This window comes from Gossypium arboreum, chromosome 11 (genome assembly GCF_025698485.1).
Source record: "Gossypium arboreum isolate Shixiya-1 chromosome 11, ASM2569848v2, whole genome shotgun sequence".
NCBI lineage: Eukaryota > Viridiplantae > Streptophyta > Magnoliopsida > Malvales > Malvaceae > Gossypium > Gossypium arboreum.
Genome location: NC_069080.1, coordinates 34,511,859 through 34,536,002, shown reverse-complemented (window position 1 = coordinate 34,536,002; position 24,144 = coordinate 34,511,859). Strand labels below are relative to the sequence as shown.

The following is a 24,144-nucleotide window of genomic DNA, read 5'->3' as shown; positions in this document are numbered from 1 at the left end:
CTTAGCCCATTACGAAATAAGAAACATTATCGAATTAGAATCAAAATGAGAATCGAATCGAATCGGTGACGTAATTATAATCGAATCGATGATCGTAATGTAATCAAAATCAGAATGTGAATGCAATCCTAACCCAATCCAGTCGTATACACCCCCGTACCAACCTTACACTCCATGTGGGGAATAGCTCAACCCACCCAGCCCTACACTCCACAGTTGCAGCATTGCTGCTCAGTTATTGTGACGAAGTCACCAGATACAGATATTGTGGCAGAGCCACCAGAATCAGATAATGTGGCAAAGCCACTTAACAGAATACGTGGCACAAAGCCGTAGATAACTGTAATAACTTCGGCACATAGCCATCAGTGACGGTAATATAATTGGTGTACAGCCTTCGGTAAATATGATCGACACAGAGTCGTCAACAAATATGTTAGGCACATAGCCACAGGTAAATATGTTTGGCACGAAGCCATAGTCAAAATGGCACAAAGCCATATTTAGGTTGGCACAGAGCCATCGATAACGGGTCTATAATCGGCACGAAGCCCACAATAACGGCACACAGCCTTTGGTAACATGATCGGCACTCAGCCATCGATCAGTCAACAGATATTGTGACAGAGTCACGGATCTGAATATTGTGGCGAGCCACCGTAGCGAATATTTGTGGCATAACCACCAGAAACAGATATTTGTGGCATAGCCACCAGAACGCTTCCTCCATCAATATAACCCATATCCCATGCAATAGATATAAATGTCATGGCATACAACATACAAAATCAGAATATCATGCTTTTATTTGAATCAAACGATCACAGTCAAGTCATTCATATCACCAACATATATTCACAATCAAATCCGTCAACCATGCAGTCCAAGTCAGTCACTTGCCCACAAGGGCAAAATAGTCATTTAACACCCTAGGGGCAAAATGGTTATTTTACACCACAAGGGTATCTTGGTAATTCTACCCTACAGGGGTATTTTAGTAATTCTACCCTACAGGGGTATTTCAGCAATTCTACCCTACAGGGGTATTTCGATAATTCTACCCTACAAGGGTATTTCGGTAATTCTACTATACAGGGGTATACAAGGGTATTTCGGTAATTCTACCCTACAAGGGTATTTCGGTAATTCTACCCTACAGGGGTATTTCGGTAATTCTACCCTACAGGGGTATTTCGGTAATTCTACCCTACAGGGGTATTTCGATAATTCTACCCTACAGGGGTATTTCGATAATTCTACCCTACAAGGGTATTTCGGTAATTCTACCCTACAAGGGTATTTCGGTAATTCTACCCTACAAGGGTATTTCGGTAATTCTACCCTACAAGGGTATTTCGGTAATTCTATCCTACAAGGGTATTTCGATAATTCTACCCTACAGGGGTATTTCGATAACTTTCCTGATCGAGGGTATTTTGGTAATTTTATAAACCAAAGGTAAAACGGTAATTCTATAAATCGGGGGTACTTTGGTAAACTAAAGTATTCTAAACAGGGATAACAATACGAATGGGCCTAAAGCCCGTTCTCAGCTCAAATGGGCCCACACGCTCGTGTGGCCCTTTTAGCCCAAATCTAGCCACAGATATGAGATTCACCTAGCCTAGTTCAATATTTACTACACAATCAAACAACTTATCCAATTGGGCCCGTAGGCCTATTGGGCCCACATAGCCCCTTTCGACCCATCGCGGCCCAAAGTGGCCATCCTACAGCTAGAATAGTGAGAAATACACACCTGATTGGAGACTGGAGTTAATTCACGCTCTGAGCACTCTTAGTCGACGCCCAACCCAAACGAGCACGCCATAAAGCGAAAGGGATCAGCCAAGAAAGGTACCTTTACTCTCCTCATGGTTCTCTCTATTTAAAGCCAGCTTCGTATCCACTCTTATGTTACCTCCCCGATGTGGGATACCTCCATCATCAGAGTTTAAATTCAACACCAACTCTTGCCGCCCCCTGTTAGCAAAATAAATGCTCTTTGCTTGCCATGGGATTCGAACCCATGCCTCCCCTCAAATGCTCCACACGCTACTTGCCACTAAGCCACAAGGCTTTTTGTGTCACAATTTCTCCAACAATATTCTTAAGGCCTACCTACTACACCCAGGGTTTGATTCACCTTAAACCAATTTTTTTTGCTAGAGTCCAGGTTTGAACCTAGGACTTCTCCAACACTTCTCAGCACACTTAACCACTAAAACAAGCCTTCATTAACGAAATTTACATGCACAACATAATATAATAAGCTTCCTTCAACCGCTCCCATGCTCAAGGCCCAAAACTTCTAGGCCCAAATTCAGGGTGTTACAAAAACATTCTCATATCTCATAACTCAAATATGCAATTACAAACTCAATCAAGCATTCATACTATAAAACTGGCAATTTTGCCAACATGTCAAATTGTTAAGGCTCGAAACATACCTAGTTCAGTCACTCACAAAATCAATAATTTTGCTATTAAGACAATTCAATCAACAAGCTAATTTATCATATATAACATGATATTTAAAATTTTCAAACAATTTTATGAGTTTAGGACCCACACCTTATTTTTCGCTTCCTCGCAGCACACTAGCGAATCTTCCAAATTTCCTTAATAAGTCCTTAAACGAACCTAAACCAAAATTAAATATAAATTCAATCCACTTACCATTAAAATAGCTCCAAAACACCAACTCATGAGTTCAAACCAATTATTGAAATTATTACTATTTTATGAATCCAAACTAGTTAGATTATTTGCACTGTATCATGCAAATTGTACGTACAATCATTCTTCACCTTTACGGATGATTGGGGGCGTCTGGGTCAACACCTAATTCAATAATATACTGGAAAATAAGTATCTAATTAATGAATAAATTCATTCATTTAATCAATTCATAACCTGTGACAGCCCAAAATTGACCCTAGTCGGGAAGTGGTTTCGGGACCGCTAAACCGAGTCACCGAAATGTTTGAATGTAATATTTATTGTCTAGAATATGTATTTATGAATGTGTGAAAATTTCAAACTTCGATTTAATCGATTGCATGTGAATTCAGTCATTAGGACTTGTGTGACACTTTTGAAATGTGATGGGCTAATCTATAAGGGCCTAATAGTGCATGTAATCAAAAGGGAGGACTTGCATGTCAAATTTCCCCCCCTAATTGATAGTGGCCGGCCATGACAAAGGATTATGGGCAAGGAAAACATGTCATGACATGTTTTTGTGACAGCCCAAAATTGACCCTAGTCAGGATGTGGTTTCGGGACCACAAAATCGAGGCATAAAAATAATTTAAAATTTATTTTGATGCCTATGATATGTGTTAATTTGTGTGTGGCATTTTTGATGATTCGATTTAGTGTTATAAAGGTGAATTTCACTAGAAAGGACCTAGTAGTAAACTTTGAAAGTATGATGGGGAAATGTGTGATGACTAGTTAATCATGCATGCAAAAATAAGGGATTTACATGTCAAATTTCCCCAAAAGGAAGCTTAGTGGCCGGCCATGACAAGGGTTATGGGCAAAGAAAACATGTTGAAACATGTTTTGTTAATGGATGATGAGGGAAATGATTTAATAATTAAGTTGTGGGAAGAGAAGAGAAAAAAAAATGTGTGTGAGTGTGGCATTCCCCCCATTGCCGTGTATGTGAAAGAAAAACAAGAAAAAAATTTGTTCATCCTTGTTCTTTCCTTCTTGGCCGAAAATACTAAGGGAGAAGATAGGAGTTTTGCTTCATGCTTGGCTTGGAAGAGAACTAGAAGGAGATTTGGTCATACTTGCATCAAGATTAAGCTCAAGAGCAAAGGGGGACCAAATCCGATAAAGGAAGGAAAAAGTAGTCGAATAGCCATCGAATCGTTCGACAACATCCGAGGTAAGTTTTCGAGTATCGAAACTTAGATTTTGATTCGATTGAATGAAGTAATAAGCAATCGAAATTGTGCCCTTGTATATGGCCATTGAGCGAAATGATATTTTGATTAAGTAAAATGTGCATAAAAGTTTGTTATGAAATTGAAACAAAGATGTGAATGAATGTGCGAATTGTGATATCCGGGCTAAGCCCAAGGCAATTGTGCGACCAGATATCGGGCTAAGCCGAAGGCAATTGTGCGAGCTATGATATCCGGGCTAAGCCCAAAGGCAATTGTGCGAGTTGTGATATCCGGTTAAGTCCGAAGGCATTTGTGCGGGTTACCATAACCGGGCTATGTCCCAAGGTGTTTTGAGCAGTAGCTATATCCGGATAAACTCGAAGGTATGTGATTTGAAATTTATAAGCTGCTGGAAAATTTTCAGTTAATGCACTTGTGAAATTCCCAACAACAAGGTATGTTTTGTGTGTGCTTTGCACACTATGAGTAAGTGCGTATGAATATTCGCTCTAATGATGAATGAGCTATCGGCATTAACTAGGCCGTTATTTGTGTATGAATATAAGAGTTGGGATTGTGAAGTAAGCATGTCTTTGAGAAATTGTGCATATGAATTATTGTTTAGCTACTTGAATGCTATGCTTTGGTTGTGTGTATATTATGGCTCGAAACTTACTAAGCATAAATTGCTTACTCCGTTTCTTTGTTTCTCTGTTTATAGATTTTGCTCGTTAGCGATCGGATTCGGGATCATAGAAGTTGAAGTCAACCACACTATCAAAGCCCTTTTTGGTACTCCTTTAGTTGAGTTTTGGATATGGCATGTATAGGACTACCCTCGGTTGTTTTAAGTACTTGTGATGTATATGTGTACGGCCATGCGAAAATGGTTCGTAATAGTGGAATATGGAATTAGACCATTTGTGGTTTGTAATTATATTTGGTTTCATGATGTGATTATGGTTTGGAATGAGAGAGTTGGTCACATGATCAGCCATTGGAATGGCTAAATATGATCATATGTGGACCTAAGTATGACTAGACTATAGTTGGTTCATGGGAACTACAATATAGGTAAAGCCTACCTTAAAAACAGATGCTGCCAGCTGCAGTGACGTGGATGTGGAAAATCACCAAAATTGGTAGGAACGGTGTTAAATAGTGAATAAATTATGTGATCGAACCTTGACGAGTCTATTTTCATATGAAAGTAACGAAACGATCATATGATCAGTATACCGAGAGATATTAAAGTTCTCGTGAGACAGGGCCAGAACAGTTTCTGGGTCCCCTGTTGCGACTTTGAAAATTTTCCATAAATTATCCAGAATGAATTAGAAGTCATGCCTTATATGTGCAGATTCCTTTTTGAGTCTAGTTTCATTAGAAATAAACGGCATCAGTATTGAAACCCTGTACAGAGAGATATTCAAGTTGTAACCCGCGAAGGTCAGTGTAGTTGACCCCTGTAACATGGGTGACTTTAACTAATAAACTGTACCAATTGGCCCGACCAAAAATTATAGAAATAAATCCATGGATGGATATATGAGTCTAAATTCAGGGAAAATTTACAGAATCAGTTTCCGAGTTGTGAAACTCGAGATATGCTTTTTAAGGCGACAGCGATGCAGTTTTCCAGCTTGTCTGGGAATGTCAAATTGGTCGGTGCCATAAGTGGTTTTGGCTTGTTAACCCCTCGTGTCCGACACCGGCAACGGTCTCGGGTTCGGGGTGTTACAGTTTTGTTAATGCATGATGTAATAAAATGATTAAAAATTAAGGATGTAGGAAGAGAAACAAAAAAAAATTTTTTGTGTGGTATTCCCCCCCCATTGTTGCCGTATGTGGAAGAAAAGAAAAGAAAAAAAATTGTTCATCCTTTCCATTCTTTCTTTGGCCGAAAATTCTAAAGAGGAAGAAGAAATTTTTGCTCCATATTTGGTTTAGAAGAGGATTAAGGGGAGGTTTGGCCATACTTGTATCAAGATTAAGGTATGTTTGAGGTTGTGCCATGAGATTCATGCATGTTTTAGTTGCTAGCTTGATGTTCATGTTAGCCCATGGTTCAATCTTTGCTTTGTCATGGAAATGGTATTCGGCCAAGGTTGATGTTGTGTTAAAGCCATTGCATGCTAAATGTGAAGCTTGTTAATGATGCATGTGATGGTGGATTGACTACTCTTGAATTTTCTTTTAGCATTCTTGAGTAAGACATTGAGTTCTTTGTTTAACCATGACCGAAAATTGAAAGGGTATGGTTGTGATGTATTCGGCCAAGGTGCATTCATAAGCATGATTTATGCTTATTACATGATAGGAAAAATTTGTGTTTTGGATGGTTATGAACAACTTGAGATTCGGCCCTTGCACCTATATGTATATATGTTTGCGCATGATGTATTGGTATGACATATATACTATCTCAAAGTATATATTTTCTTGTGATGATGTTTGGTTATGAAGTAAATGATAGAAGTGCATTGAGCTACAATATGTAATGCATTAGCTAGTAAAATGTATGCCATTCATGTGTGGAATTAAACATGTAATTGGCCTCAACATCAACATGCATAATCGGCCCCATGAATGAGTACCTAGGTTGATGTGTTGTTCGCCATGAGTAAGCATGTTGAAGGCTTTATCTTGACTTAGAAAATTCGCTAAGGAGAGTACTAACTAATGTGTTGAGTTTGATTCATGAACTCCGTACATATGTGACTTTAAGGTCTAGTGAATATATGTGGGCTAAGTACCTTGAATTCCTCTTGTTGATGCTCAAATGATTAAATCAATTTATTTGTTAAATTAAGCTCAAGAGCAAAGGGAACCACATCCGATAAAGGGAAGGAAAAAGTGGTCGAATAGCCATCGAATCGTTCGACAACATCCGAGGTAAGTTTTCGAGTATCGAAACTTAGATTTTGATTCGATTAGATGATGTTATAAGCAAATCAAAATCGTGCCCTTTGTATGTGGCCATTGAGCCGAAATGACATTTCTTGTTAAGTGATTTGTGCATAAATTTTTGTTATGAAAATTGAAACAAAGATGTGTATGAATGTTCGGGTAATATCCGGGCTAAGCCCGAAGGCAATTGTGCGAGTTGTGATATCCGGGCTAAGCCCGAAGGCAATTGTACGAGTTGTGATATCCGGGCTAAGCCCGAAGGCAATTGTGCGAGTTGTGATATCCGGGTTAAGTCCCGAAGGCATTTGTGCGGCCTACCATAACCGGGCTATGTCCCGAAGGCGTTTGAACGAGTAGCTATATCCGGTTAAACTCCGAAGGTACGTGATTTGGGAATGAATGAACTTGCTGTAAAAATTTTCAGTTAATACGCTTGTGAAATTCCCAACAATGAGGTACGTTTCGTATGTGCTTTGCACACTATGAGCCAGTATATATGAGCATTCGCTCCGTTGATAAATGAGCTACCGGCCTTGACTAAGCCGTTATTTGTGTATGAATATAAGAGTTGATATTGTGAAGTAAGCATGTCATTGAGAATTTGTGCATATGAATTATTGTTTAGCTACTTAAATGCTATGCTTTGGTTGTGTGTAAATTTATGGCTCAAAACTTACTAAGCATAAATTGCTTACTCCGTTTCTTTGTTTCTCGGTTTTATAGATTTTGGCTCGTTAGCGATCGGATTCGGGATCATCAAGTCGAAGTCAACCACACTATCAAAGCCCTTTTTGGTACTTTTTTTAGTTGAACTTTGGATATGGCATGTATAGGACTACCCTTTTGTTGTAGGTCATGTACCTTTCGATTTGTGTAAATTTGGATAGCCATGCGAAAATGGCTTAAGTATACTTTGGGCATGGAATTATAATCACTGTATGTTGTTCATTAAGAGGCATGGAAATGTTTGGAATCGATTAGCCATTGGGATGGTTAGTCATGATCCTATCTTGTGCTATTTTTGTTAAAGGGCTAGTTGAATCATGAGAACTATGAAATAGGTAAAGCCTACCTTAAAAACAGATGCTGTCAGCTGCAGTGACGTGGATGTGAAAAATCACTAAAAATAGTAGGAAGGGAATTAAATAGTGAATAAATTATATAATCGAACCTTGATGAATCTATTTTCATATGAAAGTAACGAAACAATCATATGAACAGTATACTAAGAAATATTAAAGTTCTCGTGAGACAGGGCCAGAACGGTTTCTGGATCCCCTTTCTCGACTTTTAAAATTTACCATAAATTTTCCAGGAACAATTAGAAGTCATACCTTATATGTATAGATTTCCCTTTGAGTCTAGTTTCATTAGAAACAAACGGCATGAGTATTGAAGCTCTGTACGGGAAGATATTCAGGTCGCAATGCGCAAAGGTCAGTGTAGTCGAACCCTGAAACAGGGGTGAATTTAACTAATAAACTGTACCAATTGGCCCGACCAAAAATTATAGAAATAAATTCACAAATGGATATATGAGTCTAAATTTGGGGAAAATTTACGGAATCAATTTTCGAGTTTTGAAACTCAAGATATGATTTTTAAGGCGACAGTGACGCAGTAACCAGCTTGTCTGGAAATTTTTAATGGACTGTGAAAATGATTAGGTTAAGTCTGTGTGCACCTTGTGTTCGACTCCGGTAACGGACTCGGGTACGGGGTGTTACATAACCTTTACCCAACAACTATGTCGAAATAACAAACTAGTTACCCTTAATTGCACTTATGCTTCATGATTTGTGGGATCCGAATGGCCAATCGATCAAGAACGTTTTTCCCTGTTTGAAATGAGTTAAAAACTGATTAGGAGGGTTCAAGAACCCAAATTAATGCTGAAAAAATATAGGCAAGAACCAAGTAACAAAACAACCCCCTTTCTTGCATATAGGCGCACGCACAACCACCCATGGTGGCCAAAATTGAGGCTGAATTTTAAAATGGTTTGAGATCTCATTAAATTCAAGGAAAATTTCTTTGAAATAATTTAAAATCCCAAAAATTTCAGATCTGGAAATTTAGGTTTTTAATGGACAAGATTAATTAAGAAATTGAAGAGAGAATAGACCTTACCCAAACTAGTCGAGAGAAGCGGCAATGACACTTTCTTGGCAATGTTCGGGATCGATCTTGGAGTTCAAGATTTCAGATTTGGGGCTAATTTTAGTGAGGAAAAAAGTAACAGCAATATGGTGGAGAATATGTTAGCAAATCTTGTGGCAAAAAGAAAAAAGAAGAAAGAGATGGTAAAACTAGGTGTAGGCGACGACAACAATGGGAGAAAGAAATAAAATTGAAGAGAAAAGAGGAGAGGAAGACGGTGAACAGCTTGGGTAGGTAAAAGTTGAATTAAAGGCTGAAAAATACAATAAAAAGTTACATTTATACTTAGGGTTCAACGGTATCTATGGCACACACATTAAAAAAATAAGGGATTTTGCAAAATTTAATTATTTCGCAAAGGAAGGGATTCAAACTTTGGACCTCAATTAATTTCCATTCTTTCTCATATTTGTTTTAACCATTAGGCTTTTTCCTCATTCTTGAAATAGTTTTGCAATATTTATTTTAAAAACAAAGCATGTCGCATACTAGGGTTTAAGGCAAAATTTGCAAAATAATAAAAATGGTGAGAGAGAAGAGATTTGAACTTGAGTTTCAAGGAACATTTCACTAACACTTAACTAACAAACAAATACCTCATTTATTTCCTAAAAATGCATAGATAAATTTCAAAAATTAAGGCATGACCACTCTCTCTCAATTCACAAACCCTATTTAACTAGCCCTTGATTTTTGGGATGTTACACATTTAGTCTTCCTTGAGCACAACAATTCATTGTTCATACTCTTCGAGATGCAAAGCTGAATTCCCGTAAACACATGATCACAACTCCTTACTGAAGAAGCCATGAATAGTTCTTTGAAATTCGAAATTGTTACCATTTCCCTTTCCCTTGTTAACCATACTTCATCCTTATCTCTCAATCCCCTAATGATATTCATTTTCTAGCAATAAGATGCAAATTTATGGAAATAAGTTGTATTTCAATCTCCAAATATGAGCCAATTTGTTTCTGCCCGTTGTTCCTAGAAAATATTTTCTTTGTCTGCTTCCATGTTCAATGCAAGCTTAACTTTAGTTAATTCATCTAGGCTATCCTCGTTAGGGTTAGCATAATTTAACTCTTCCAATTAGAAAGCTATGCTTTCTCTATTTATGATTCTCTTTTGCCCACTTACTTAACTTCGTCCACAATTCTTCCAGTTTTGCTGACACATGCAACCTTATCGACTCCCAAAAATTCCTAATTTGTACTTCACATGTTTCTTAAAGAACCGAGTTTGTATTAAATTAGAAGCGGGGTCATTTTTGTACCATCTGAATACTTTTGTTGCTTGTAGTATCTATCAATATTGGAAAATAATCTAAAAAAGCATGAGTAAAATGCTTAATCGTATAATCTGGGAAGAGCTTCCACCAAGCTGTATTAGCAACGCCTTATCCAGATGTTCCCGTACATTGTTATCCAATAGCGGACCTCTTTCTTAGGTAAACCACTGACCCAAGAATCTCAAATCATTGAGATCACACCCTTCAAAAGTTTCTCAAAACATCCTCATTTTTCGTTCATCTTAAAGCCAACCCCTTCATTTTTCGAACGAATACATAATTTCATTAGTCACCTAACGCTAACCATGAAAATTAAACATCCCTTCCCAAAATCTTTAACAGATTCCGTGATTCTTCTTTTCACCTTTTTTCTGGTGACCCATAAAATCTTGTAAACCTCTAATTAGATAACCTATCCCCTTCCATTATCTCCACATAAATGTATGAAGAAGAAAAACTTCTTAACTGAACAATACAATCATTATTTTATCCCAGAGATAGCCCACCTTTAGACCTATCCGTACCGATATTTATCCCATTAGACCTTTCTCGGATCCGCTCCATTCTTCTTGCATTTACCTTTGTTTCAATTAGAAATAGTAGTTGGGGCTTAACATGTCCCAAGTAATTCTTAAGATGGTTGATGGCCCGTGATTGCCTCTCTCTCAATCGAAGAGAGAGAGAGATAAAATTAACACTCATGAATTAAAATAGAATATAATAATCATGGCTTTACTGCAAGTGTGATAGGTTAGTTGTAATATTTGTACTGTTATAGTGGAACACTAAAGTATTCTAAGGATCAAACCTAAGAGAATTGTGGATTAAACAAATTCTAAATAGCGTGCGTGTAAAATAAAGAGTCTAACCAACTAATCGTAAAAGATTATATTACGACTAATCATGAAGTCAAGAGAAATTAATCTAATTTACTATCTAGCTAATAAGGACTAAATTGTAAAACATGTAAAGTTACAGAATTAACAATTAAATAAAAATGATGGTTGGTTGACATTGATGTGGTTCACTAATCTTTGAATTAGGGGTCCAAATCGCTTAAACTCCCCAAATGACTCCATTTTACTTTGTCCTCATTTAAGTAATTGAAATTAAAAACAAATTAGATTATGATAACCTAACATTCAATTTGCAAGAACATGTGAGATTTGCACAGGATTAAATCATCACATAATTCATGTTCATCAATAATTTAATCAAGATGATTTATATATACATTCCATTGAGACCATTCATGTATATTCAATCAAAAATATTCATGTATATTCATTTAATTCTGGAATTTTTTTTATAATAAATCATATATCTTAACAAGTCCTTTGAAGATCATTCACAAGTTTTACTAGCCTGAAGAACTATAGTAACATAAGTTGGATACTCGGGTAACTACACCACATCAAAGAGCATCGTAATGCTATACAGAGGCACTGTAGTCAAATAGAGACACTGATAATGCTCTAGAATAACGTATTTTCATGTATTAATCATGTGTTTATTCTGGGCTTGATCCTATTGATTTGAGCTATTTATGTCTTTTTATCGATTAGGGACTGATTTGGAGGCAAAAGCAAAATTAAGGGACAAAAGTACGAATTTGGAGACACAATGGGCTGATATGCGACACAGGAAAAAGATTGTGCCAAAAGTACGAGCATGGAAGGCACAAGGACTAAAAATGCAAAAAGAAGAGATTTTATTTTATAAGACTCCATTTTATTTATATTAGGAAAATTAATATTAAGATAATTATTAGGATTATTTAATTTTAGGATTTTATTTTAATTATCTTTAATTATCTTTAATTAAATGTATTTATCTTTTTAGAATTTAAGTTAAATTAGACTATCTCCCTAGCACTATAAATAGGGGGTGAAGTGACTCTATTTGGTGTTCATCTTTTTCTGTAAACACTCTCTCCCTGAAAGTCTAGGCTTTTGTTTCTTCATATTTTCTTTCAATAAAATTCCATTTTCCATTTTTATATTTATTTTCTTTTCCACAATTATCATGAGCCACTAAAACCTATCTAGCCGAAAGTTGTCAATATTCCCCAAAAAGGGTTCTTGAGGCCTAGAATCCGTACTTAGCCTTCTTGCCAAGTATTCATTGTTTCTCCGCACTACGGGCTGACGCTTCCGTTCATGGCCCTTAAGAAGTAAGCTTTTCAGCATATGCAAAGGCGGTCGATTTGTATGTTTTGGAAGGATTGCACAGCCGGTTCGTTAACTTACTGTGTCAGAGGTTGGCGAGCCAAAGAGACAAAATGGCGTGGGATTCGCCGTTAAGAAGCGTTGATCTAGCATAGATTATTGGCTAGAGTCAGGTTCCCTAAAAATTGTAAGTCTAATCTTTGGAGCTGGTGGTCGTAAGTGTACTCTTCCACTATAACTGGCTTACTTGAGTTGAGAAGGGTTATTTAAAAGCCGAGGATTGAACCCAAGGCGAAATGAGACAACTGGAGGCTGGAATCTACCAATAAGAATTTCTTTTCCTTCAACTCTCTTTATTATTTTTATTATTTTCGTAATCACAATTTCAGTTAACTTTAGATTCTGTTTTTTATTTTTTCCAAATCAAATCTTTAATTCTATTATCTTTTTTTTTTATTTTTTTCTGTCACGCAGGTTTTCTTGGGCACGATCCTGCCTAGGATTTCGAGAAACAAGCATTCGTATAATCCGATCCCTGAGGATTCGACCCTACTTAACCTTTACTGTTCTTTTTCATTATTTTACAGGGAATAGGATATTTTTTGTGCTCTCAACGACGCATTAGACACCGAAGTGTAAATAGAGGCACTGAAGTGCAACTAGAGGCACCGAAATGCAAACAGAGGCACCAAAGTACAATCCCGTACAATATCGTATTCTAACCCTATTGGCATGTCAATGATATCCTAATCATTTACTACATTCAAATAGGCATTTTAACAGAGTTCATCTCATTTATAAATTAAAGGTACTTCTATAATATTCGAACACATGCTGTAAATCATAATGTTCATTCTAAAATTATATAAATTGATTTTCACAAATATTCATCAATATTCAAATAAGTACTCTCTCACCTTATACTTAATTGTAAACTATTTATAATTTTAATCCAATATCAAAGATTCAATCACAATTCAATTAAAACTGATTCATAACGACACAAGTTATAAACATATACATTCATCTATACTATGAACTTACCTATTATATACGACTAACAAGTTGATTCGTAGGGACTATTCTGCAAATTTCTCGTTTCCCCAATTTTCCTCCATATGATTCAATCCTTGATCTATATAATAGTTAATTTCAATTTATCAATTTCAATTACATTACCATTGTCAATTATATGTGTATGACCTTTTAATTTCATTTTACAAAGTTTTCCTAAACTTTTACACTTTATTCAATTTAGTAGTTAAAATTGAAACTTTTAAAATTTTCACATTTAATCCCTAATACTTAAAACCGATTATACAATCATCCTAAACTAGCTTTCAACTACTAAAAATTTATAAATTTTCATACTAAGAATAACTTATTTTCAATTTAGTCCTTAAGCTCAATACTACCAAAAATTTCTTTACAAAATAGTCCTAATTAACAACCAAGCTTGTAAATCTTTCATTTCACCTCATGAAAAATCTAAAATTCATCAATGGAAAGTCCCAAAACCTTTAATAATTTTATGAAATAGTCTTAAGGTTAGCTAGATTAAGTTGCAACAATTTCAAAAACATAAATTACTAAAAACGAGTAAGGAAATTACTTACATGCAAGAGCTTTCACTTGGCCAAAAGTTTCTAAGGTTAGCTATGGTGATTTCAGGTGGAAATATGAAATGGAGAAGATGACTCCCATTTCTTTCATGTTTTTCTTTTAATAATATTATTTTAACCTTTAAAATAACATATATTTTATGATAAAAATGCTCACTAACCATCCACTTTAAAAGGAAATGGTTTATTTGCTAATTAAAGCCTTAAACATTAATTAATTAAACACTTTGGCTAATAAAATCAATGGTGATTAAGTTTTATGCCTTTTACAATTTAGTCCTTTTTTAATTAACTATTCAATCGCTAAAATTACTGGACCGAAACTTAATATAATTCTATAATAGACCCATAAATATTATAAAATAATATTTACTGACTCGATCACCTGAAATCGGGGTTCTAAAACCACCATTTTTGGTATCACTAAAAATAGGATGTTACATATCGCGATCCCAAGAGTAGGATATCATGATACCTTCTCATTTGGTGATGTTCTCGCTCAAATTCAGCCTCCAACGCATCCTTACAACACTCAATCATATGTTAGGACCCCCATGGCACTATTGGCCAATTTGGGTCTAAAGAAAAAAAGAAAAACAAGGCATTTACAATTATTAACTTAAAACTTAAAAACTACGTAAAAGTATAGAAAAACGCTAATATGCTTGAAAACAAACTCTTCAAATGTAGCAGGGGAAGCCTAATTTTCCAAATAAAATGACGGCAAATCACCCCTATAGATAAACACATACATGATTAGTGGCTCTTGAATCAATGACCAAGTGGTCTATTGAATCCTCTACTAAACAAGCTTTTATCATAAAGAGTTCCATACCTTTGCGTTTGGTGGCCAGGTATTCCTTCCACTCTTTACAGGTTGTCTTGAAGTGTCCTTTCTTACTTGAAAAGAAACATTTATACTTAGATAAGTCTTTAAGCATCCCGGTTCTCTTCCTTTCCATCTTTGGTGGCCCAGAGACCTTAACATTACTTTTTTAGCATGCTTTCCCTTCCCTTTTGAGAAAGAAGTGACAACTATGTTTGCTTCTACTCTTCAGACCGACGGACTGACTGCCTTGCCCGCCATCGAAACGTGAACACCAAGGTGGAGTTAGAAATCAACACTAAAATAATCTAATCTAGGCGATATCTGCAAGTGTGATAGGTCAATTGTAATTTTTATAGTGTTACAATGGAACACTAGAGTATTCCAAAGATTGAACCTAAAGGAGTTAGCGATTCAACAATTTATGTTCAAAAAGTATGCAAGAAAGGAGTCTAGCTAGCTACTCACTAATTTCTATATTGTGGTTGTACATAAATTGAAGATTAACTAACCTAATTAACTATTAAGCACCTAAAAGGACTAAACTGTAAAACTATCAAAATTAAAAAATTGACAAAATCGATAACAAACAGCAGTTGGTTGATTTTTGTGTTGTTAACTAACTTTTGAATTAGGGATTTAAATCGTTAACACTCCTAAATTGGCTCAATTTTACCTCTTGCCCTCAATTTTACCAAGTTAGACAAATTAGTCTAGTTTATCTCTCGACCTTACCAACTAATCCAGGACTATCGAATTGGTGCCTGATAAAATCTCCTCTTGGTCCCACTTACCTAAATTTTCCCTTAAGGGCGTCAATCCTAAGTTTTGAAGTCTATTCAATTTAGTCCATTTTTACGATTTAGTCTTTGTACCAAAGACTAGCTAAACAACATTTCTATCAACAAACCACAAAATATTTAACTACTCCTACTCCTACTCCTACTCATACTTAAGCAACCAAAAAATAAGCAAACTAAACATCTATGGTAAACGTAGTAAAAATAAGAAAAACTTAGATATAATTGAAATGGCAGGAAATGAAATGAACAATAACACTTAAAAATCAAATTTTTAACAATGAAACCAAAAGGAAACTACATTATATTAAAACTAAGAAGTAAACTAAAATTACACAAAGGTTTGAAGCACTAAATAAGTAAAAAAAACTAAGCTACAGTAACAACTAACTTAAATACCACTAAGAGACTAAAGAAAACCTAAAAAATAACTAAACTCTAAACCAAAGCTAAAAAGATGAAAGAAAGCCTAAACTAAAATATCTCTAACCTAAAAACTAAAGCTTCTTTTTTCTTCTCAGCCAAAAGTGGCTTTTAACATCTGAATATAATCTAAAAGTTTAGACTAAATTGCCTCTAGACGTCAAATTTTGGTTGGGAGACATGTTGCACAAGGACTGCCCCTGTAGTCATTTTTTGTTTATCTCATCAATGATATCACAATACCTATGGTTTGGTATCGCAATATCCTTGTCAGTCTTAACTTGGGGGATCCTTTGGGAGTTGGATATCATGATACCATGCTTAGATATCATGATATCATTGTGAAGGGCCTCAATCCTCTTCTATACAACACCATCCGGGGTATCACAACTTCTAGCCTTTGATATAGCGATACCCATCTTCTAGATAATGTTTTTTTCTCACATTCGGGCCTCTAATAACTCCCTACAACACTCAACGAACCATTAGGTCCTTGATGGCTCACTTTGTTATTTCAGGTCTCAAAATTATTATAAAGCACACTATTTCATTTATTGAGGCAAAGAACGAAATCTAGATAAAAACATGACAAAAGCATATAAATTGCTCAGAAACACGCTTATTAAGTGTAATAGGAAGCTTGATTTGACACGTCAAATCATGATAGATCAGAAACAACCACTCAACATCAACTCATAAGATTGTAACTCCTTCATCATTTGTGTAAGCATCAAGCTCTTATTCCCAAGGTTATATGAGGCCCAAATGTAACACCCCAAACCCGGCCTGGACGTTATGGCTGGATCGGGTGATGTCACTTGGTAGTGTGTTAGAAAACCGTAACTTTTCTTAAAACAAATTCTGTTTAGAAACTTTTTATTATTACTTATTAATCTTAAAATTGTGTTATTTAATTAGTCAAAAGTATTCAAAAATGTTTATTCAATGCGGAAGCTTTTAAAATGGTTTGCATATTTGTGATTATTTTGTTAAAATGTTTGTTTCTTTTAAAAACCTGAGTTATCCTAATACTAGTAGTTATAAACCATAACCAATAAAAATCCAAAACTAAAATAAAAATCCATAGAGGCCATATTTACAATAAAATACCCAAATAAAATTTTAAAATCATAAATAAGTACGAAACAGTGTCAAAGGGGTCATGTGGTCACCATCGAGTCCTCCACTGCACTGATCCGTCAAGTTTGGGGATTACTTGTACAGATTAAATCGAAGGGGTGAGTTTACGTAAACTCATTGTGTAATCCCTATATAAACAAATAGACAGTATGCACATGATCACAATCTAAGCCTAAGCCATTTTCAGTAACGGTATCAGTTTCAGTTAGGCCTTAGCCCATCTCAGTACAGAATCAGTCATGCAGTTGGGCCTTAGCCATCAACGTATCAATAGCAGAAACAGATATGCAGTTGGGCCTTAGTCCAACCCTACACTCCATGTGGGGATATAATCAGCCCACCTATCCCTACATTCCAAAAGTACCGAATGCAGCACTAAATAGTTGTTTGAAGCTGAGCTGCCATTAAATTAGGCCCGAGGCCTTCAGTACACTTCCTCTGAATAATACCAACCCCCATCCCAATGCAATGCAACAGACAGTAATGACATGCTATATCATGGCAACAGTGCATACAATATCAATTCATTAAATATCATTATGCTCGATAACATGTTAATATATGTATATATCAGTCAAACAGTCACTTCAGTCAATTAGAGTCCAAGTAGTGCTCACCGACCCTACAGTAGGTTCATAGTCAACTTGCATAACCTATGCAACCTTAGAAATCATTTTAGTAAAACGGGCTCACACACCCATGTGGCTTGCTTGTCTAGGCCCACATGCCTGTGTAGCCAACACGACCCAAACTGGCCTTGGTCGTGTGGATCACACGTCCTGGCCTAGAATCTCACACGCCCGTGTGGGTCCATATGCTCGTGTGGCCTATATGGCCCAAATCGTTTAAGCCCGTGTGTCACATACGGCCTACCTGGCCATTACACAACCGTGTCTGGTGCGTACTGTCTGGCCTCGTCAATCACAAACCCGTGTTATGGCACACGGCCTACCACATGGTCGTATGGAGTTGAAAAAATGGTTTTTGGCTTTCATCGAAACCTCAATTTCTGCATTTTTGGGTACACACCTGGTAACGATTCGATGCTAATGCGACCACGAACACTCCATAACCTAAAAATCGGTATTCCATCACCCAAAGGTAGTTTTAACGAAACATAACCAAAACTATAATGAGATACCCAACCCCGAACCTACAAGAACCTTACCTTCAATCGAGCAACCAGAATTCCACGAGCCTAAGTCTCCCAACAACGATTAGGAGTCCCGAAATCTTCACCTAAATGGCATTAACCATGCACATAAGTGACAAAATTCAACAGACGAAAACCAACCTTCTTACCAAAACTTACCGATTCAATTGCAATCAAAAGTTGTACAGACGAGAGACACGGGTTCGAAAGGCAAACAGACAGGAAAAAAAAAGAAAAAGAAGCAGGGAAATTTGCAAGGAGAATTTTTGGCAGAGTCGTAGAAAGTCACTTTAGAAATTTAGAGAGTGAGAGAGAAAACAAAATTTGAAAAAAAAACAAAAAAATATCCTGATAATCCCAATATCTCAACTCCCCACTATTTTCTCCATCCAACCACCCACTACTCAGAATCCCTACTCTACTGAAACACCCTCATGGAAACGAGCAAAAGTTACTACCTTTGCTCACGCAGGGATTCGAACTCAGGACCATCAGCAAGCCAACACACCACTTAACCACCAGACCATCAGGCCCATTTTGATATGGTTCTCCCAATAATTAAACTTAAGCCCTAAAGGCCAAGTTAGGGCTTTCCTCAGAAAAATACAAAAATTTTCCCCAAGACAAGGCTTGAACTTGGGACCTCCCACACACACCTAGAACACTTAACCACTGAAGCAAATACACACTTGTGCCATATTTTAACAGAACATAAATATGAGATTTTTGGGGCGTTACAACCCTACCCCCTAAAAGAAAATTTCGGCCTTGAAATTTACTTGATCAAAACAGATGAGGATACTACTGACGCATCGCATCCTTAGGCTCCCATGTAGCCTCCTCAGTGCTATGATTCCGCCATAGAACCTTAACCAGTAGAATGGATTTTCTCCTCAGAGTCTTAACGTCGCGATCCAATATCTGAACCAGCTCTTCCTCGAAGGTCAGATTTGGCCTAACCTCGATCTCCTCCACAGGAACAACATGCATGAGATCAGAGCGGTAGTGCCTCAACATTGAGATATGGAACACATCGTGAATACGGTTTAACTTTGGAGGTAGCTTCAATTGGTAAGCAACCGGTCCCACTCGTTTCAGTATGTGATAGAGTCTAATAAACCTAGGGCTCAACTTGCCCTTAGGACCAAATCTCAGTACCTTCTTCCATGGCGAGACCTTAAGAAAAACAGAGTCTCACATAGAATACTTGATCTCGCGTCGCTTCAAGTCCGCATAAGACTTTTGTCTATTGGATGCTGCTTTCAGTCGATCCTGTATCAATCTGACTTTATCCTCAGTATCAAAAACTAGTTTAGGACCCAGAACTCGTCGCTCACCCAAATCAGTCCAGCATAAAGGAGTGCGACACTTATGGCCATAAAGTGCCTCATAAGGTGCCATCTTTATACTAGACTAGTAACTATTATTGCAAGCGAATTCTGCCAAAGGCAAATACTCCTCCCAACTGCCTCGTAAGTCAATTACACCTCTCCTCAACATATCCTCCAGTATCTGAATCACCCTCCCAGATTGACCATTGGTCTGAGGATGGAACGCAGTACTGAAGTCTAACCTTGAACCCAGCATCTCACATAGCTTTTTCCAGAACTGAGACGTGAAGCGAGGATCCCTATCAGAAATGATCGAAATCGGTACCCCATGCAGTCTCACTATCTCAGACACATACAGTTTTGCTAGCTTCTGTAACAAGTAGTTAGTACGAATCGATATAAAATGGGCAGACTTGGTCAATCGATCTATGATAACCCACACAGAATCCTTTTTAGTGGGTGTGAGGGGTAACCCACTAACGAAGTCCATAGTCACTTGCTCCTACTTCCAAAGTAGAACTTAACTAGCTGTAACAACCCCGAAGGTAACTGATGCTCAGCCTTAACCTGCTGGCAAGTCAGACATTTACCCATAAAATCGGTAACCTCTCATTTAAGTCCTGGCCACCAGTATAATTCACGCAGGACTTGGTACATCTTATTTCTTTTGGGATACATAGCATAGGGGCTACTATGCGCCTCTCTCAGTATCAAATGCATCAATTCAGTGTCTTTCGGTACATAGATTCTCCCATGAAAATAGGGCACCCATTCGCTATTCGATCCAAAGTCCTCAGTAAGCCCACACTCAACCTGTCGGAAACGAAGACCCAACGATTCGTCTTTCAACTGCTTACCCTTAATCTACTCAATCTATGTAGGCTTAACCTGAAGCTCAGCTAGCAGACTTCTATCATCTAATAAACTGAGGTGAGCAACCATCGCCCTCAAATCAGTCATAACCTTACGGCTCAGTGCATCGGCCACCACATTAGCCTTACCAGAGTGGTATTCAATCATACAGTCGTAATCCTTAAGCTCAATCCATCTACGATGCCTAAGATTAAGCTCCTCCTGAGTGATGAGATACTTGAGGCTCTTGTGATCTATGTAGATGATACACTTTTCACCATATAGGTAATGCCTCTAGATTTTCAATGCAAACACCGCTGCGGCATAAACTGTAAATTATACATATTTTTACCCCATGTTTAATGCATTTTATGGATGATTTCTCATTAGAATTGGTGAATTCGATGCTTCTAACGCTTTAATTTCATGTTTTATACTTAGGAGAGCATAGGAGAGCGAAAGGAGCCAAAAACAAGCAAAAAATGAGCCAAAAAGGGACAAAACGGACCAAATCGAGAAGATGACACGGCTTATGCCTTGCCACACGGGTAGCTCACACGCCCGTGTCTTTCGAGAGTGTCGACCAAGGCTTTCACGATTCACACGGCCTGGCCATTGACCCACACGACCGTGTGCAATTTAACAGATTGAACACGGCCTGGCAATCATGTCATACGGCCGTGGCACAAGGGCGTGTCCCTGCCAAGCCCAAGTTAAGTCCAATTCGGAAAAGGCCACTTTTGAGGGCTTCTAGGCATTCCAAAGCCTATAAATACACCCTAGAAGAGAAGACAAGGGGACAGGGAGAATAGGGGGTATGGAATTACTCCAAGGAAGTCGATTGATCCATCTCAGAGGTCGGATTCATCATCAAGACTGAAGATCTCTCCTCAATTTCCCTTCAAGAGTTTTGGGTTTTCTTTATGTTTTGTATTCTTTATTCTTTTGAGATGTTTTCTTATTTAGTTCTGAACTAAAACCCCTAAATACCTAAGGGGAATGAAACCTAAGATGAATCTTGTTATTATTTTCTGAATCGTATGATAAATATTTAACTTGTTCTTAATTATGTGTTCTTAATTCTTATTTTGATATCCCGGGATACCGATTCAAGACATGCTCTTATTCAGAGGAGGGATAGACCCTATCTAATTATACTTTTGTCATAATTAAGCAAAGTTGATTGCGTGCCTAGAAATAGGGTGACAAGATTTTTTCGGATTAGAGTGAAACCTAATAAGGGGATCCATAGATCGAGTTAATGCAAACTTAGAGTGTTAATTAGAAAAAAGTTTCGGTTATTCAATCTAGGGATTAGACATTATTAGTCTTGAATAGGGATAATAACATAACTTAGGGATCTCTACGAAACAAGTTGAATGAATAAATCATCCAGTTCGGAGCCAGAATAACAAGTAAAGTCTAGGTGGATTTTTCATTAGGTATTGTATTAAGTTAATCGATTTTCCCCAAAAGTAATTCCCTAATTCTTTTCCCTGTGCGTTCTTAGTTTAGATCAGTAGTTAATTAAAACAAAACCCCATTATTCTTAGGCTAGATAACAAAAAGAAAGTCATTACTAGTATTTTTAGTTCCTTTGGGTTCGACAATTCGGTCTTGCCATTACTATACTATTGTTCGATAGGTGCGCTTGCCTTTTCTTCGTGATAATAGTTAGTCTAGGTTTGATCTTCATTATAAATATTTATTACTTGTTACGAATCACGCGATCAAGTTTTTGGCGCCGTTGCCGGGGAACTAAAATATTAGGAATGCTAAATTTTTATTACTTTAGCCATTTAATTTTCTTTCAATTTAATTTTATTTTATTATTATCTATTAATTTACTTATTCTTTCTCTTGGCAGGTTTTTATAGTTTATAACTAGAAGAAACCCGTCGGGACCATTACTTTTTGACGAAAAAATTGATCGTACAGTTCGTAGAAATCAAAGAGAGATAAGGCACAGCTTACGATACATAGAGAACGAGCAAGAAGACGATACTGAACCCCCAATTGAAGAGATGGCTGAAAACCAAGGCAATCAGCTACCTCTTGCAATTGCGGCTAATCAAAATCCTGCTCCACGTACTATGTATGATTATGCTAAACCTTATTTAACAAGAAATGAATCTAGCATAGCTAGACCTGCTGTAGCTACAAATACTTTTGAACTAAAACCTAACACTATTCAGATGATACAGCAATTCGTTCAGTTTGATGGTTTGCAGGATGAAGATCCCAACGCTCACTTAGCGAACTTTCTGGAATTTTGCGATACATTTAAAATCAATGGTGTTTCTGATGATGCCATACGTCTTCGGTTGTTTCCCTTTTCACTGAGAAACAAAGCTAAACAATGGTTGAACTCGTTACCATGAGAGTCTATCAGTACTTGGGAACAAATGATTGAGAAATTTTTACTAAAATATTTTCCGCCGGCTAAAATGGCTAAATTACGTAATGATATCTCTTCTTTTGTGTAGATGGATTTAGAAACACTTTACGATGCATGGGAGAGATACAAGGACTTACTGAGAAGGTGCCCTCACCATACGTTACCGCTTTGGCTTTAAGTACAAACATTCCAGAATGGTCTGAATCCCTCGACTCGGTAAATGGTTGACGCAGCTGCTGGCGGAACCATCAACAATAAAACACCAGAAGATGCCTATGAATTTATAGAAGAGATGTCACTGAATAACTATCAGTGGCAAGTTATGAGGACAAAGCCAACGAAAACAGCCAGCGTTTATAACATCGATTCGGTCACCATGCTCTCTAATCAGGTAGAACTTCTCAATAAAAAGATCGACGGTTTACTTGGTTCTACGCAGGTACATCCAGTAATGAGGTGTGACTCAAGTGGAGGAGGTGTGCATACAAAATATCAATCCTTTAATCCTACAAATGAAGGGGAACAAGTCAACTATATGGGTAACCATAACTTTAGATATCAAAATAACCCATACAGTAATACTTATAATGCAGGTTGGAGGAACCATCCCAATTTTTCGTGGGGTGGTCAAGGGAATCAAAAGCCACAAAATCCTTCGGGGTTTTCAACAGCCACCTTATCAACAAGAAAAGAAGCCAAACCTTGAAAAGATGCTCTCAAAGTTTATTTCAGTGTCGGAAACTCATTTTCAGAACACTGAGATAGCACTTAAGAATCAACAAGCATCAATCCAAGGGCTCGAAACTCAGATAGGCCGGCTTTCTAAACTAATCTCCGAACGACCACATGGTAGATTTCCAAGTAACACTGAACCCAACCCAAGGGAACAGCTCAACGCAATTAATATCCAAAATGACGAAGGAGTCGTTGAGCCTAAACCAGAACCAAGGCAAAAAACAGTGGTAAGCAAAAGGAGAGGTGAGGTAGATCAAAATGCAAACAAACCAGTAACTGTCGAATATAAACCTCGTATCCCATACCCTAACACGACAAGGAAAGACTGCTTAGACGAACAATTTAGTAAATTCCTTAAACTTTTGAAAAAATTACATATTAACTTACCGTTTATTTAAGCTTTGTCGCAGATGCCAAATGCAATGAAATTTTT

At 37.1% G+C, this 24,144-nt stretch overlaps 1 protein-coding gene and 1 non-coding gene across 2 annotated transcripts; both read right to left on the bottom strand.

Moving 5' to 3' along the window:
* Positions 1-19,196: 19,196 nt before the first annotated feature.
* On the bottom strand, positions 19,197-19,796 carry LOC128283855 (uncharacterized). The gene is made up of 2 exons (XM_053021269.1): positions 19,603-19,796; positions 19,197-19,515 (listed from the first exon to the last, which is right to left on the bottom strand). The coding sequence occupies exons 1-2, from the start codon at positions 19,794-19,796 to the stop codon at positions 19,197-19,199; spliced, it is 513 nt and encodes a 170-aa protein (XP_052877229.1).
* Positions 19,797-23,031: 3,235 nt separating this feature from the next.
* On the bottom strand, positions 23,032-23,137 carry LOC128284878 (small nucleolar RNA R71). Its single transcript, XR_008275298.1, has one exon. It is a non-coding gene; the product is annotated as a small nucleolar RNA R71 (small nucleolar RNA).
* Positions 23,138-24,144: the final 1,007 nt, after the last annotated feature.

What these genes read in the sequence shown, in the direction of transcription:
- LOC128283855 (XM_053021269.1), bottom strand. Translation starts at nt 19,796, where the DNA reads ATGGCACCTTATGAGGCACTTTATGGCCATAAGTGTCGCACTCCTTTA. An exon ending in TTGAAGCGACGCGAGATCAA is followed by an intron (nt 19,516 to 19,602) that starts GTATTCTATGTG and finishes GTTGAGCCCTAG; the next exon opens with GTTTATTAGACTCTATCACA.